At 38.0% G+C, this 16,547-nt stretch overlaps 1 protein-coding gene across 2 annotated transcripts; it reads left to right on the top strand.

Annotated features, from left to right (window-relative positions):
* Nucleotides 1-1,915: 1,915 nt before the first annotated feature.
* On the top strand, nucleotides 1,916-12,811 carry lhx6b (LIM homeobox 6b). Of its 2 annotated transcripts, none has more exons than XM_047380588.1 (9): nucleotides 1,916-2,130; nucleotides 2,694-2,824; nucleotides 4,144-4,275; nucleotides 4,537-4,658; nucleotides 5,998-6,215; nucleotides 7,112-7,212; nucleotides 7,291-7,386; nucleotides 8,993-9,164; nucleotides 12,071-12,811. In XM_047380588.1, the coding sequence occupies exons 2-9, from the start codon at nucleotides 2,822-2,824 to the stop codon at nucleotides 12,151-12,153; spliced, it is 927 nt and encodes a 308-aa protein (XP_047236544.1). In that variant the 5' UTR covers nucleotides 1,916-2,130; nucleotides 2,694-2,821; the 3' UTR covers nucleotides 12,154-12,811. The 2 variants fall into 2 exon arrangements, with proteins under 2 accessions (XP_047236544.1, XP_047236543.1); XM_047380587.1 differs by having other exon boundaries at nucleotides 5,995-6,215.
* The last annotated feature ends 3,736 nt before the right edge of the window (nucleotides 12,812-16,547 follow it).

The following is a 16,547-nucleotide window of genomic DNA, read 5'->3' as shown; positions in this document are numbered from 1 at the left end:
TATTTGGAGAAATCACTTTCCATATCAGCACAGACCTCTCATTGTAATTATCAGACATGGTGATGAAGGAGAATGATTTAGGCTTGTTCGGTAGCCAAATGACTTGGGCAACTTGCATTCATTAAGTCACCCATTTAGCATGATTAAGCTACATAAAATTATCTTCTGGTTATAAATGATTCAGTCTCATTTAAAGGATGATTTTTTTCCCTAGTCACTGTGCAATCTTTGTTACAGATCTACAAAAGAATCAGGAAATTTTTTGTTGATTTTTTCAGGAACAAAATTTAGTTTGGATCAACACTTAAATAAACACTTCAAATAATGAAAAGCAGGTAATCAATTTAGTCATAAATTAACTTATTTCTCAAACTAACATCTGCTCTGTAAAGATCTGAATAAACTAAAGAAACACACAAACAAAGGCCAAATTTTAAAGGCCAAACAAAGACGAACAACACTAATTCTAATTAAGAACTACAGACTAAAATGGTAAGTTTTAAGAAGAAATCAAAATTCTAATATCATTATCTTAGTTGCTTAAAGAAATAACATTTAGAAATAGTTCAGTCTTTCACGACTGACAGGAAAGAGGATTTCCCTATCTGATTTAGATTTTAGATTTTAGATTTTTCTTCTGATAGAAGAAAAATTCAAAGTCACAGAACTGCCTTTGATCCATAACTTTTTAGAGCCATAATAGTAAAACAATGAATAGGTGCCTCACGAGTTTACTTTCAAGGAACCAACTCGCGGTTCTGATCAGCTTTTTGCTCTGACATTGGTTCTGTCTGTCACAAGTCAGTCTGAGATGACCAAGTAGTAGTAGTTTTGGGTAAAGGAAAACTAAAATCTTGCACAGATTTATACAAAAATAGACAAATGTGGTTAGCATAAGATGGAAACCATAAAAATAAATAATTCACTCCAATCTGACAGGGTGTTTGGATCTGGCTCCATCTCGTTCAGAGCAATGCCCTCCTCGGGGAGGAGACGTCAGGAGGTCTGATCAGCAAATCAGAGGCTGGCTCAGTGGTAAAAGAGATTTTATGTCATGTTAAACATGCAATAATAACAGTACTACTATTTAATTTAGAAAAACACTAAAACCATCTCATAGATCGGGGTCTGTTCACTTTTAAACATGTATCCATTCCAGTGAACACCATCAACAACAATACATATTTAAACTTATGGATAATCTTTTATGATATTATTGCAAATTATTGTTTTTTTTTTTTTTTTATCATACCAACTGTCAGGATCATAAAAACATTTATATTTCAGAGATCTCGGGAATAAGAGGAACATTTGGCTCAACCTAAAGTCCATTAAGGGATTGGATTTAAATTATTGTTGTCCTGACCTGATATATAAAACCCTAGAAAGAGTACTGCATAGTACATTATTTTTACCAAGACAGTTTCAAGATATTAAAACTACTAATGTTTGAACAGAATAAAATAAAATGAGTATGAAATTTAAGCATCTGCCCAAGTTCTGTCTATCTTTTGAACATATGTAATATCTCTGACTGTAATTTGTAGTTTTGTAATTAAATCCCAAATATTATGACAAAAACATGTAGATGATTTTTCTGGGATGTAAATCCAGTTCCTAAATTTAAGTTCTGTGATTGGTATTTTTATTGCCGCGAAACATATAAGGAGTACTGAACAATCAATGTTCAGCTAGCTCCTACACTAAAGAAAGTTCCCAGTAAATTAGCTCCAGATGTTTAGAAACAACACAGGTTGCTGAGTGAGTGTTTACCTAGTTTTTGTTGTATGTTCAGTTCTGAATGTGTATTTCCCTCTATAAGAGGAGGGTGCACTGTGCAGCATCACATCCTGCCTCTGTTAACTGGGTGTAAACTCTGTCCAGGCGGTATATCAGATCAGACCAGTGTGTTTGGGAACCACGCTGGAGTCCCACAAAGTTCCTAAGCTTGGATCGGCGTTCCACTAACACAGAAAGGACAGAGCGTTTTGGGGATTTATTTGGTTTCTGGATAAACTATTTTCCACCCCTGAACGATGTTTTCGACGCATTTCGAAGGTTTTCTGTCTCTGAAGTTTTTGCAGACCACCTCATCTTGTTTCACTGTCTCCAGTGTTTACATCCAAGCCGGTAATTAACATAATCTTGCATTCCTGTTAATTTCGAGAAGTGAATGACAACACAGAGTCCAGATTGCCCCCCAAACGCAGATTTTTGGCACTTTGTGAATGAAGCTGTAATCACTGAGGGGAGCCTGGAGAGCCTAAATGGGTCCATCACGAGAAATGAGACAATCAGGCTCCTTTATGTCTCAAGATCAGCAGCAGTTTCTGCACATTGTCTGTTATGAATAGAGTGATCTCCAATTGAGCCTCTTCACTTTGGAGAGTTTTCGATTTTCGATTATACTGCCATTGAAATTAGGACGCGCCGCGTTTCCCCCCTTCCCCAGCTTGGTGGCGCGGCTGCCTCCTGCTGATTGACAGATGAAATTGACACTCGGGTTGCCTCTTATCAAGCGCAGCGTTTCAATCCGCCGCTAATTGCAGATATAGTGCCATCCTTTCTTTTCACCGCATGTGATTGCAACACGCAACCTTCCGTTGCACACAAGAGGAATGATCGATCATATGTAGTGTTTTTCTTTTTTCTTTTTTTATATCTAATTGCATCAAAATTCCCTTTGTTGCCAGGGTTTAAATGCAGGAGAAACTGTAAGACGTTGTTTTGGAGCGGCTGCTGCGCGGGTTGGAGCAGAGATGCGTAACGCACAGAGCAAACTGGGTCTCCACTCCGAGTAGGCATCCCTCAAGACCCGAAAATGGTGAGTCACAAACTCTGCTGCTCTCTGTGGCTACTATTTCAAGTAACTTTACTTACAGGAGGTCGACTGCTAGAGATGGAGTTAAAAACGCTCAAACATTTGCAAAAACATCAGACAGTTAAAGACTGAAATAATAAGTGTTATTTTATTACCTCCGTGCATGCAGTTAATTAAGATTATTATGACGGAGATGTAATTCTAAATCTGGTTGGCACTATAGCTGTCATTTAACATGATAAAAAGATTAACAAAACATCTGCGAGAAGTGTACTAAACCAAAATCAATTCATTCTATCCATAAATAATTTCTGTTTTGTGTAGTTATGTCGTATCACTATAAACCTTTGTTGTTTTAAGAGTAAAATGTGATCACAGCAGTAATTTACTGGTAAAGCAAGGCACTTTGGCGTTAGGAGTTTTCACACCAAAGATTTGTCATCCAGACATCATGTAACTTTAAATTTAGCCTGTAACGCACTCTGGAAACAAAATCTAAAAGAGTGTAATTTAGCTTACAGAAATAGGAACTGACTGCAAAAGAATATATAAATCAAATATAATGCTTTAATTGCTTTTTGGCGTTTTTCGCCAAAAGCAATTTCCTGTAATAAATGTACTCTGCTGCACAACAGAACTGTCGCACAAACTACAGCAATCCTCTATAGCAGTTTATATGTTATGTGAGTCAATAGTAGGTCTAAAAACTATTTTTTTCAGTCAAACCATTATTCTTGTTGTTAGGTAATCCATTCCCCTCTGAGCGTTTAAGCTTATTTTGCCATGAAAATAAAATGCAAGAGCTACTGAATAACTGCCAACAGTGAGTTGCTGTTATTTTGACAATAAACAATTTATAGTAGGCCTATATTATGAACAAAGTGCTGTTAAGTTTAAAATTATTTTCTCTTTCACATAATTATATTAGGCTACTCAGCGCTAATTGGTCATTAGGTTTTATCTGAATCAGCTAATGTATTTCAATTCGGAGCAGACAAACATTGCAAATCCAAATAAAATAAACAATCAACAATAAAAAGCATAAAAACAAAAGTAGATATTGATTCCACTGATTTTACCATAATTTTACCTATTGGGACAATGTTTCCCGAATGTCCAGTTAGTTTTTAGGACACATATTAAGCTTATAATGATGTAAGTTAACCATTACAGCCATTAAAGGAGAAGCCATTCAATGTGAAAGAAATGGAGTGAGGGGCGCAGGTCAGATCGTGAGGATGCTGACCCGCATCTGCTCGGCAAGAATCACTCCGTACTCGGTCTGGCCTGCTCTTTTTAATGTGGTGTGTTTTGTGGAACAGTCTAAGTCGGAGGTGAAGAAGGAGTCCGGGGTGTCCAGCCCGCTGGAGGCCGCCTGTCTCTGCTCTCCTCCGTCGGCCAAGAACCGGTGCGCCAGCTGCGGTATGGAGATCCAAGACCGCTACCTGCTAAAGGTGACAAAACAACTCAGAGAGCTTCTAACTCTCCAAATCTGAACTTTTAGCTGTAACTTTTCTTTTAACCTTAATTTTGAGGTTTTGCATTCTTTTTCCGTCTTCACATTTCAAGACGTTTTTCTTCCGCTTTGCAAGAATTCTACACGTAAAACAGTCTAGTCAATCTTAAATGTGTTGAAGAAATGTATATATCCAAGTCTTGTAATCGGATTGTTAGAGCGTTAATTAGCGCATGCGCCGTATGCTTTAATGTCGCAGGTGAACAACCTGAACTGGCATTTAGGCTGTTTGGAGTGTTCAGTCTGCAGGGCGTCTCTGCGCCAACACAGCAGCTGCTACGTTAAAAACAAAGAAATCTTCTGCAAACTGGATTATTTCAGGTAGGAACAGTGTTGTTCTTCACCTATCTCACTTAATATTATTATTTAAGGTTTATTTGTTGTGCGGCTTAACAGCCTCTCGGAGTGATTTTAATCATTAAAAAAATGTTTTAAAGATTTTGTCTTTTTCAAGTCCACAAAGGCAGGTTTTTGTATCAGCTAAATTTAGATTGATATAATAACCATTTGGTCTTTTAATTGAACTAAAACTTATCCACACTTCTATCAGATTTAGATAAATTTTTATTCAACTGAGAAATGTATTTTTGATAGAGACTATATGAAACAATGTAAAACAATTTACTTTTAATCGGTTTTTATTTGACATTTTATTTAGAAATGGGATGCAATACATTTTTATATTCTTCCTTTGTGGCATTACAACTGTTAAACTCTCCTTGAAATAGCTGACCAGTTTTTGAAAGTTCCCCTTGGTATTTTGTGTTTTTGATGAGCTCCAAGTCCTTGAGCTTGAAAGGCCTCCTTGCCATCACCATAATCTTTAGGTCCTTCCACAGATTATCAGTTTATAGTTAATATTACTACAAGTCAGAAAAAAAAACATATCAGCAAAATAAAATATTACTTCAAATTTAAATCTATGGGTTATGAATAATTTTAGGCATAACTGTCATTTCTTTTTAAAATGTAAACTTTTGATCTGATGGTGCACGTTGTTAAAATATGAAATGAAAATTACTCCGGCTTCCTCCCACAGTCCAAAGACATGCCTGTTAGGTTAATTGGTCACTATAAATTGCTCTTAGGTGTATGAATGAGTGTGTGTATGGTTGTTTGTGTGTTGCCCTGTGATGGACTGGTGACCTGTCCAGGGTGTACCCTGCCTCTCGCCCATAGACTGCTGGAAATAGGCACCAGCTCCCCCGCGACTCACTATGGAATAAGCGGTAGAAAATGACTGACTAAAAATTAAAAATCCTTAATTTACTGAAACTAAAGAGTTAATCTTTTTGGTTTGACTATTTAAGTAGACTGGCTACAACTACAGTTCATTTAAAACATAATAATCTAATGTTCCACTATTCTTCAAAGAATAAATAAAGCAGATGAATGAAATATTTTGTTTTCTAAAAAAAAAGGCCAGATATAAAAAAAAAAAAGCAAAAGTAGGCCAGATTTACTGCTAGATTTCATCTTTAATTTTATCTCTAGAGTTATAATCTCTCCCTAAAAATGACCTGAAATCTTAATAATATTTGACTGATATATTACTGAATGTTCCGGTTCATTTTTCAGATTGTTTTCACAGCTAATTGATCTCGGTTCTCCAAACCCACAGAACATTCTCACCTGCTCTTGTCCTCCTCTCTCACAGTAGGTTCGGCACCAAGTGCGCCCAGTGTGGCCGGCAGGTATACGCCAGCGACTGGGTGCGGCGGGCCCGGGGCAGCGTGTATCACCTGGCCTGCTTCGCCTGCTTCTCCTGCAAGAGGCAGCTGTCCACCGGGGAGGAGTTCGGCCTGGTGGAGGGCAGAGTGCTCTGCCGCAGCCACTATGACATCATGCTGGAAAACCTCCGCAGGGCTGCAGAAAATGGTAACAACCATTGGACGTGAAACTCCATGGAACGCAGTTATTTTCTCAAGGGAGACAAAATGTTAAAAACAAATTTAAATCTAGATGTGTATATGAGACATGCAATCACCATCATGTTGATTATTGTGGGTTGTTGCTTTTAAATTTGACTTCTTGTTAGGTTTTGCAGCTTTTGTGATATTCAGGATTTTAAAAATAAATAAATTTTTTTAAAACCCTAAGAATTTTACACAATTATTTAATCAGTGATTGCTTTGGATAATGAATCAACAGAAGCACATGAACTCATGGATGTGTCAACTTATACTGAAATAGATTTTGAAAGACTTGTGACAGTTACTGAAATGATGTAAAGGGAGTTCATTGTCTGCTATGAGCCCTGGACCCTTTTAGCTTTTTTTGTTTGGTAACTAAAGCCCATGTGTTAAACACTCAAAGACAAAAAAAAAAGACATAAATTAAACCAAAGTTAAGACCTTTTTAATCGCTCAACCTCAAAGGGCTTTTTGTGAGGAAACAGCATCATGCTTTTTTCTCTGTGAGCTCTTTGAAACAGCAATTTTATGTTATTTCTTTTCTATAATATTCAAATTAACTTTATTCATATAGTGCCAAATCACAACAAATTCTCTCTTAAGGCACTTCCCAAGCAAGTCCATTTTATTTGCAGTCAGACAGAATCCAGCTTGGTCCGAATTCACATGAAATAAAAATTCAGTATTTTCAGAATGAAAGGCTCGGGGAAGGTTTCAGCTTAATCTGAATATAAAAATCGAACCTAGCTGCAGTTTTCTAACTCTACCCTGTTCAACTTTCAGTTTTCATATTTGCTTTTGCGTCTTTGTGTATAATCTTCACACGGTCTGATGACTGGAACATATTGCGTTTATTTTCAGGCACAGGTCTGACTCTGGAGGGAGCGCTGCCCTCGGATCAGGACTGCCAACCCAAACCAGCAAAGAGGGCACGGACCTCGTTCACAGCCGAGCAGCTGCAGGTACGTCCCTGGCCTCCTGGGTCTTTGTTAAACTGCAGGAGTTTGTTGTTTCATCAGCGCTGGATCATTTTCCTGCAGGTTATGCAAGCTCAGTTTGCTCAGGACAACAACCCCGATGCTCAGACGCTGCAGAAACTAGCAGAAATGACGGGACTGAGCAGAAGAGTCATACAGGCAGGTGTTACAATAATTTCCCACAGAATCTTCTTTATAAACCCATGACATAATTATAAAATCAAAAAACAGGAATTTAAGTAAGCAAGAAAAGTTAGTTTAGAGTAGTACAGTTATTTAGCCAATATTATCGCTCTTTTCTTTCTTTGTGTGCTTTCTTTGAATGAAATCACATGGAAAGTTTTATTGTGCCATAAAGTGTGATTGTTGCAGGATATTACGTTATGTCAAACTATAAAAAAAATAGAGCTGCACCTCAATAAAAAGGATCAGGCCACAATTAGTTAATGCTAAGGAAGCTGGCTGTTCAGAATGCTGTGTCCAATATTCCAAGGATATAATTGGAGAGTTGAGTGGAGGAAAAAACTGCGGTACAAAAAGCAACTTGAATAACTGCAGTCTTAAACAGATTGTGAAAGACAGGCCGTTTTTAAAGCTAAGCACACAACCTTTGTAAAGATTCAGAAAAAAAGATAGACCTGTTTACCTATCACCACCAATGGTCTTTCTTATTGTAAGGCAATGTTTAGTGAGTATTTTGATCCTACATGTATTTGTATTAAACCATCAGTAAGTCGGTCACAGGCGATCACCACTCTCAGTTATCTGTTTTGTTCATTTCTTTTCATTACCACAACAGAAAATAAGTAGAAACTAAACAGCTATCTTAAGCAGCCCACACCAAACTAATGCAAGAGTGGCTGGTGATAATTTCACAAGGGAAGTTAATGAAGAGGTAAAAGTTGAAGAACCACATGATATTCTTAAAAGTTTTTAATCAGCAGTGCATTGTGTTGTTTTCTCTGATATGGCATATTATGGCATAGTAATGATGAATGGATTTCTTCCAAAGGATTTTTATGGACATCAGTTTTTTTGTTTGTTTTAGTTCTTTAGCTTGTAGGTCTCATCCAAATTTTGCTAACAAAAAAACCCCATTGAAAGTCAAGCTTAGTTAGCCGATTTGCAACCGTATGCTGACACCAATAAACATTTTTGGTGCATGTCTTCCACTTTTTATTTTTTAACCACCTATTTTTGTTGTTTAGACAGAAGGCACAATTAAAGGGGTTTTATATTTACTGTATGTCCTTGAGAATATGGATTAGTGGTCATTTTCTTCCTACGGGCTTGCCAAACATGCCTTGCATTACCTGAGAGTTGAATATATATCTCATTAAATCACACACAAAATAATGCCACGAGGTTCCACCAGCGCCACATAGCTCTTAAATATTTATGTTGTATTGTCACATTGGAGAAATATATTTATGACTGTACTGTTTTATTCCTGTAAAGGTTAAAGCTAAATTATTGGACTTTTTTATTTTGGCATATTTTCAATAACAAGAAAGTTCCCTCTGTTGTTTTCTGTGCTTTTGCACTCCTTGTATTTCAGGATGGTTTTTCTTAAGCACCTTAAAAGATAGATAACTATCCAAATATAATAAAAAATTTACTTCTACAAACTTTACAGAAGCGTGGAATAACTTTTAAGCTTTAAAACCAAAGAGTTTGTGGATTGCCTCCAGAAACAGGTTCATGGTTTGAAGAGACTGAGGTCGTACGTTTGTTCCATTTTCACCTAATCTGCATCCGTCTCCAGGTTTGGTTTCAGAACTGCCGCGCCCGACACAAAAAGCAGCCGCCTCAGAGCAGCTTCCCTCAGAGCGCCCCGTTGTCCAGGATGCCGCGGTCTCTTCCAGAGGATCTCCACTATTCCTCGTTCAGCAGCCCAGACCGACCCCACCTCCTCGCTCTGCACGGATACCTAGACGGTCAGTGTCCGGGTTGTATTGTATCAGCTATTTTTAAAAAGATGGTTTTTATTATAATCAGGCAACATGTTCAGCTTTAATTGGTTCATTTGTTGCCCTGATCCTCATAAGAAATTCTTTGTAAGTCCAGCTCTCATGGGAAATGTTGACATTTTTGGCTTTTTCATTCATGGCTCCTTACTTTCCTCACTAATAGATTTTTCTGTAAAGTGTAATTATTTTTACTTATGAAGCCAGTGATTATTTTACATCACAGACACTTGGTTATTGTGTGATTATACAGTTTTAACAACGAACCTGTGACAAAAATAATATAATAACACTTACACAAGAACACACTGATCATATATAAAGAACACAAGAATTGGACGTCATTTAGGAATTAATAGCATTTTATTTTTAAAATCTCTTTATGTTAACAAAAGTAGTTTCTGTTTAACTATTACATTAAAATCTATTATACCACAAATGACATGCTTATTAGTCCTGTGAAATTAGTTCAATAAATTGCAATAATTGGGATATAAAACCTTTATACATGTAAAGATGAACATATGTGAAATAAGAAATAAAATGTAGTATATAAAGATTTTTTAATCACTATTATGATCAAATTATAATTGCTCTTTAGCTGAGAGGCAGATAAAAGAACTGATCTCTTCTTGGCTGTTTCTTCTTGAGTGGAATGTTTTATTTAGTGTTTTAGGCCAACTTTTTTGTCGTTTGAAGTGATCACTGTAATCACTTATACATCAACATTGCAGTATCATTGTGTGAAATATTCATATCGCTGTCTGGAGTGCAATAATTGCACTCATATAATCCAAGTGTTATGGACTTGCATTTTACATGCTAATGTAGTATTTAGCCAGTTGGGCAGAGCCAAGGCAGGAGATGCTCACACCAAACCCAAATGACATTGCCCAAAATGCTAAAGGTCACAGAGTGTAGGAAGCACAGATGAGAAAGAGAGGAAAGAAGAAAATAGATATACATTGCAGTTGATGTCGTTTTCGCAATATTTACAAATATTATCACCATTGCAAGATTTTATATTATCATGCAGCCATCCTCCACACTGTGTGGTGGCAAGAAAAACTTTGCTTCTTGTGCTGCCTTTTTGACACAGTTCCAGTTTATTTTTTTAATTATTGCTCCAACTATAGATAGGGGTAAGCAGACACATAGACACATACACATATACCTTATTCAGAAGTGCATGTTAACGTTTCTTTCTCATTTTGAAGAATGGCTGAGAGAAATAGGCTTCTGTGCCATGTAGGATATGATATGATGTAATATTATATACTTTATTGTCGGCTGGGAACATTATGTGTTGCACCCAGAAAGGCTGTTTGACAGGTATACGAATGAGAAATGTGACAAGTTAATACCCACTGTGCTCTTCATCACAAAACAATGCACACAGCACCACACAGATTGCACATAGCTCATATTGTACTCTGCTTTGGAGAGGGAGAATAGAAAAAACGTTTTGCACACAGCCCATAATGCAATACAAACCCATTATAACATGACATTACCCAATCTGCCTCAAATGACACTGTTTAAAAGTTTGATGGAGGAGGGCACACTGATTTTTGAGTGATTTAATTTCCAGTGGAGAACTCTGCACCATCTGCAGGATAAGCTGAGATCCATTGTAGAGAATATTGGATGGACCGATTATTAATCACATCAGTATGCTGAAACACACATTGTTCATATTGACTGAAGAGACTGGAAGTCAGGCCTCTCTTTCACCTCCATGTCTGTGTTGACCTGGTGAGGTAGTTTGACCTTTATGCCATGCCATGTTGACATCCCATGTCTGATTCAGCAGCAGCCCAGGAGAAAATACACATAATTGTGCTGTTGACATCACATTTATAAGGAGTGAATTACATAAATGCTTCAGTTACATTTATTTCACAGGAAGTGTTCAGTGTGCCAATAATTGTGTTATTGATAATTGTGCAAAAAAAATTCTTTTTTCACTAAATACATTTTCAAAAACTTATGGTTGAATTTAAACAAAGGTGATTTTGCTTCTGATATTAAAAATATATATATATATTTTAAGGCTTTTTACCAGGGGTGCCAATAAAGTGGAGGCAATGTTTTTCTTTTTAATGAAGAAAACAGGGTTAAACAGTCAGTCAGTCAGTCATTTTCTACCGCTTCTTCCATAGTGGGTCTCGGGCAAACTGGTGCCTATCTCCAGCAGTCTATGGGCAGGAGGCAGGGTACACCCTGGACAGGTCACCAGCCCATCGCAGGGCAACACACAAACAATCATGCACACACCTAAGGGCAATTTAGAGTGACCAATTAACCTAACAGGCATGTCTTTGGACTGTGGGAGGAAGCCGGAGTAGGGTTAAGCATAAATTAAGTAATATGTGAATGCAGAAGGTATAGGGTACCAGTTAAAAAAAAACTTTTAACAAGTGAAACATGCAGAGTTGACTGAAGAATTAAGTGTAATTTTCAAAAATGCAACAAAATAATTCTTAAAGCAAGAGATAGTCTGAGCAGTTGATTGACCTTTTAGACCTTCATGGAGCCTTAAGCAGATTAAAAACAATTAAATTATCTTTAATTTACTTATTTCATACATTTGGTTTGGGGAAATCTGTTTTTGAGCTGACTAGGGTGAAGGGATGATCGTATTATTTTCATATTATTATTATAATTAAGGACGTGACACCGTTGTGTGTTGAACACACTATTGAAAATCTGTAATATACATTTTTTTGTGTGGGTTACCGACCTTTAGTTTCAAACGGACTCTGATTCTCTGAGTCTCAGAAGTGGAATCAAGGAACTCTTCATCAGGAGTGCCGTCTTCAGACTGAATTGACACTGAGTGCCACAGCTTCATGTTGTTTCTCTTGCGTTTGCAGCTCACCCCTTCTCCGTCCTCACCGCCCCAAGCCACTTGACTCATCAGTCCATCTCTTTGCCGCAGCTTCCCATCAGCCGCTGACCTGCAGCGCTTACTTCTCCGTCGTCATCGCTGTGAAGATGTTGTGAGATAATGATTCCTGTTGGCAGTCCACAGGCGGGTGGCCCTCCGTTTTCAGCCGGATTATTTGTTTCGAGACCGTTCAGCTGAACCGTGGCGATACCTACAAGCAAACATTGGAATAATTTTTTTATTTTTATTCTAAATGAAGCACAGAAGACTTATTTTGTTTTTAATTTTACCCTTTCAAAGGACATAAGCATTCACTTTTTTCCTGTTTGTACTTATGGTTTCAAACAGCAGAGCAGAGGAGCAATGTACCAGTATGACGGAGAAACCTCAGTTTTCTTTATTCACAATGAGCACATTTGCAGCTTTAATGTTGTTTGTTGTTGTAATGTTGTCGGAAAATGGGAACTCTTATTTATTCAGATCAACATTTTTTGATTTATTGTTTTCAAAGCACTTTTAAATGTGTCTTTACATGGAAAAATTCAGTGTTTGTACATTGTAAATAAATTGCATCAGATCTGTCATCAGGTTTATTTAATGAGAACACAGGAAGGTGTTTGTATGTGTTGCAGGTAATGTAAAAGAAACAGAGAAACTATAGAGTCAGATTGTACCAGGAAACTAGTTTTTAACACCTGCTGTGAATAAATCTAAAGGTCGGCTCGCAGAGGTCAAGTTCCTGCATGAACCTGTTATTGAGAGCAATATCCAGGTCATCATCTCCAATTTTACAACCTGTCACTTACAGGAAATACAATCAATCCTGCTGTGAAGACGATTACATACGAATCCAGTTAAAACGTGGCCGTCGATTTGGGTTTCTTTCAGGTCTTTATGAGCTCCTTTAAGATGTATTATCTACCACTGTTATATTGATTGAGAGCATTTAAAGGGATGGGATGTGAAGAGAGAAGAGTTAAAGGATATTATTTGGTTTGGATTTTCCAAGATGAATCAATATGTCTCTTTGAAACCCTGAACAAACAAGACATAAACTTTTTTTTTAAATTAGCTTTATTTAAATAACTGCATCACATAAAAGTGAACATTAATTTAGTCTATCATTTTTTTAAGTATCATTTATTTGGTCAATTTAGTACATGGAAAATTAAAGATTAAAAATCAGAAGAGTCAGTTCAAGATGTAAGTGAACAGCTGCTTAGGGAAACCCAAACGAGCATGCAGCAACAAGTGAGGTTTTCAAATTTGTTTGTTTTTTATTTTCGTCTCATCGTCTTGGACCTGGTCGCAGTAGCAACAGTCTCAGCAGCGATACCTAGACTTCCCTTTCCCATGGTCCCTCCAGAGTTTCCTAGGCTGTCCCCAGGGTCTCCTCCCTGTGGGAAATGCCTGGAATACCTCCCGAGGGAGGCCTCCAGGGGTCATCATGAACAGATACCAGAACCACCTCAGCCGACTCCTCTCGATGTGGAGAAGCAGAGGACTTACTCCGAGCTTCTCCCAGATGGCCAAGCTCCTCACCAGGTTAAGCGTTGGATGATCGGGTCATAGAGGTCTCTGCCTTTAACGGCCACCAAATCCTCTTTGCACCAGTCCCCCTGTGGGTGGTGGACCCATTGGGGGATGGCCTTGCATCTCTCGTTCAGGCTTGGCCCAGCCGGGTACCATGAGGAGTAACCCGGCCACCAGGCGCATGCCTACGAGCCCCAGCTCCAGGCATGGCTCCAGGGTGGGACCCCGGCTCCGCCATACAGGGTCACGTTATGTGCCTTGTTGTACCGGTCCTTCTGAAGGCTTCTGAACCGCCATTTGTCTGACCCGACACCCAGAGCCTGTTAGACATGGGAGACCCTACCAAGGGCATTTAAGCCCCAGACAACATAGCCTCTGGGATCACCTGAGCGCTTAAACCCCTCTGCCATGCTAAGGTCGTTCAAGGAGGAGTAGTGATTCAAGCAGTGCAATTACCACTAATGTTTTTTATACATCAGTGGTAATTGCACAAAACAAAATTTGTGATCCATGACATTCTAAAATGTTAATGAAAGTCAGTGTAGACAGACTGTTCTGAGTAAAATGTCAAAGTTCAAATGAGACCACGAAGGAGTAGGCCATCATCAGCTTTTCTACATATATCTGGATTGTTTTTTTAATATTATTTACTTAAAGAACACAGACTGTTGGTAAAATGTGCAACTTGTAATGTGTAATTTGCTTGTATTTATTTCATTTTTTATTTACTTATAATACTTTCTATGTGAGACATATAATGCATGAACTTTAGGATGAAAAAAGGGGATATTATTTTATTATTTATTTTATTATTTTAGAGGGACCCCAAACTCTGAGCCGAAAAGTAAAATAATAAGCACAATTTAAAAATTAGGAACATTGCAAGGGGTTGAATATCTGATTCTTTTTAGTCTTTTTGCATTTTGACCATGTTTTTTTTTTCTAAAAGTGCAACCACATTCCCAAGAAACAGCTTCTGCTTTTTAGAGAGAATTGTGAAAGTCAGGTTTTAACTTGCCGAGATTCCTTCATGCACCGGAAATTTAGCAAAATGGAAAATGCCCAAATCGTCACATCGCCAGGTGTGTGTGAGCCTCTAGATGTTATTAGGAAATGAAAAGAGCTCCAATTCTTGCTTAAATTTCAACTTTGAATAAACTGCCTTCAAATCAGTCTCTTTCAATCAATTCAATCCAGGAGGAAACCTGTGCTGGAAAATGACTCCGCTCCTTGTGAAATCCTGAAACAAAAGCAGTCTTCCTGCTGAGCAGAGATGATTATCAGGCTGACACACTTTGGGCCACCTGCCAGCACTACACTGTAAAAATTTCTTCCCCACTCAGATACAAGAACCCAAGAGAGCATTCAGCCACGTCTCGCTCATGCAAGCGCATCTCTTAGCATTTAAGCTGCCCTGTTTTGTCATCCTAACATGCGTCCGCCCCCTCTGTGATTGGCAGCTTCAAGTGGTTGCAGATGAAACATGCACCCCACTCCCATGCCACCCCCACCATGCTAATGAATAGGCCCCTGATTGCAGGATTACAGCGTTGGCTGTGTAATAAGCAGATATGCTACAGTGCCCCTCGTCTCTACGTATTCACATTTTTCTCCTTCAAACTGATGAGCTCTTCCTCCGCACAACAGTCAACAAAACCTCTGTGGAAGATTGCAGCATGAGCCATCTTCATCAGCCTCCCCCTCCTAATGCAAGTATTTGTCAGATGCTCTCGTATGTGCAGGAGGGCTATTCTAATTTTGCAGCTTTTTTTCCCGACTTGTCTTGAATATATTATTTAACTGAAATGAAGATGCTATGCAAAGTGTCTGAAAGGATGATGATGGTTATAATGACTCAATTTTAACGATTAAATAATAGAAGCAGGGAGATGAATGTTAGAATTAAACTCAATGGAGACTGAAAGTGGTAGTAGAACAACAGGAACAATAGAGCATCTCACAAACTGTGTGACTTTTCTTAGAAGACAATTTTAAAAAAACAAATTTTGCACAACTTACATGTTGTTTTGTGAAGATGAAATCGAGGGACTAAGTCGAAACACAAGAAATCTTGTGGCCTTGATAAAAAACTCAAAAGAGACATTAAAAAACTAGTGGTGAACCTGACATGGATACTGTTGGGCAGGGACGTGCACAGATAGACATTAGGTGGTGCTAGAGCACCTGTCCTATTTTCCTCTGGGCAAAAAAGTGCCCTCCTGAAATCTTATTTTTTATGTATATATTTTTTACAGTGTATTGTCCCAAGGTAACATTTCTGAATTTAAAGGATTATAATACCAGTGGACCACATTTTTGTAATTTAGCACGACAACTATCCCCCTCAGCTATGGCAAGCCAACAGTGCCACAAAACGTTAACCACGCGGTTAAAATGTCACGCAAAAACGTTGTTTTATAAGTCAGGACGACGTTTTAAGAGCACCCACTGAAAGCCGAAAAAAACTGTGTTTTTCTGGTCATTGAATATGGCAAGCCAAAAGGCTCAAAAGTCATCTGTATATTAGCTGAATGACAAGTGCATGTACTTTCTGTCTTTCCCCAAAAATCAGAGATCTCCTGGTTGTGTCTGGCCTTGCAGTGATCTGATTGGGTACAATGCCTTAAAATCTAGTGGCTGAGCTATAATAGGACAGCCTCTTGATGATTAAATATGCTTAAAACACCACCACAAGTTTTTTACGCGAGCGCACATTCTGATTCGCAATGCGTTTGCACATAAAAAAACTTCATTTAGGGATTAGAACAACTTGTTAATATACGGACGATTTCTGACCCTTTTGACTTGCCATATTCAATGACCAGAAAAACACAGTTTATTTCAGGGTTCCGTGGGTGCTCTTAAAATGCAGCATTAAACGGCGCTTTAATGGGATTTTCCTCATATTTTACAGCGTCCTAAGTCATTTT

Source organism: Girardinichthys multiradiatus, chromosome 12 (genome assembly GCF_021462225.1).
Source record: "Girardinichthys multiradiatus isolate DD_20200921_A chromosome 12, DD_fGirMul_XY1, whole genome shotgun sequence".
Lineage (NCBI taxonomy): Eukaryota > Metazoa > Chordata > Actinopteri > Cyprinodontiformes > Goodeidae > Girardinichthys > Girardinichthys multiradiatus.
This window is presented reverse-complemented; position numbering and strand designations above follow the sequence as displayed.

Coding starts and splice junctions, on each gene's coding strand:
- lhx6b (XM_047380587.1), top strand. Junction 4,659..5,994: donor TGCAAACTGGATTATTTCAG/GTAGGAACAGTG, acceptor CCTCTCTCACAG/TAGGTTCGGCACCAAGTGCG. Junction 7,387..8,992: donor TGAGCAGAAGAGTCATACAG/GCAGGTGTTACA, acceptor ATCCGTCTCCAG/GTTTGGTTTCAGAACTGCCG.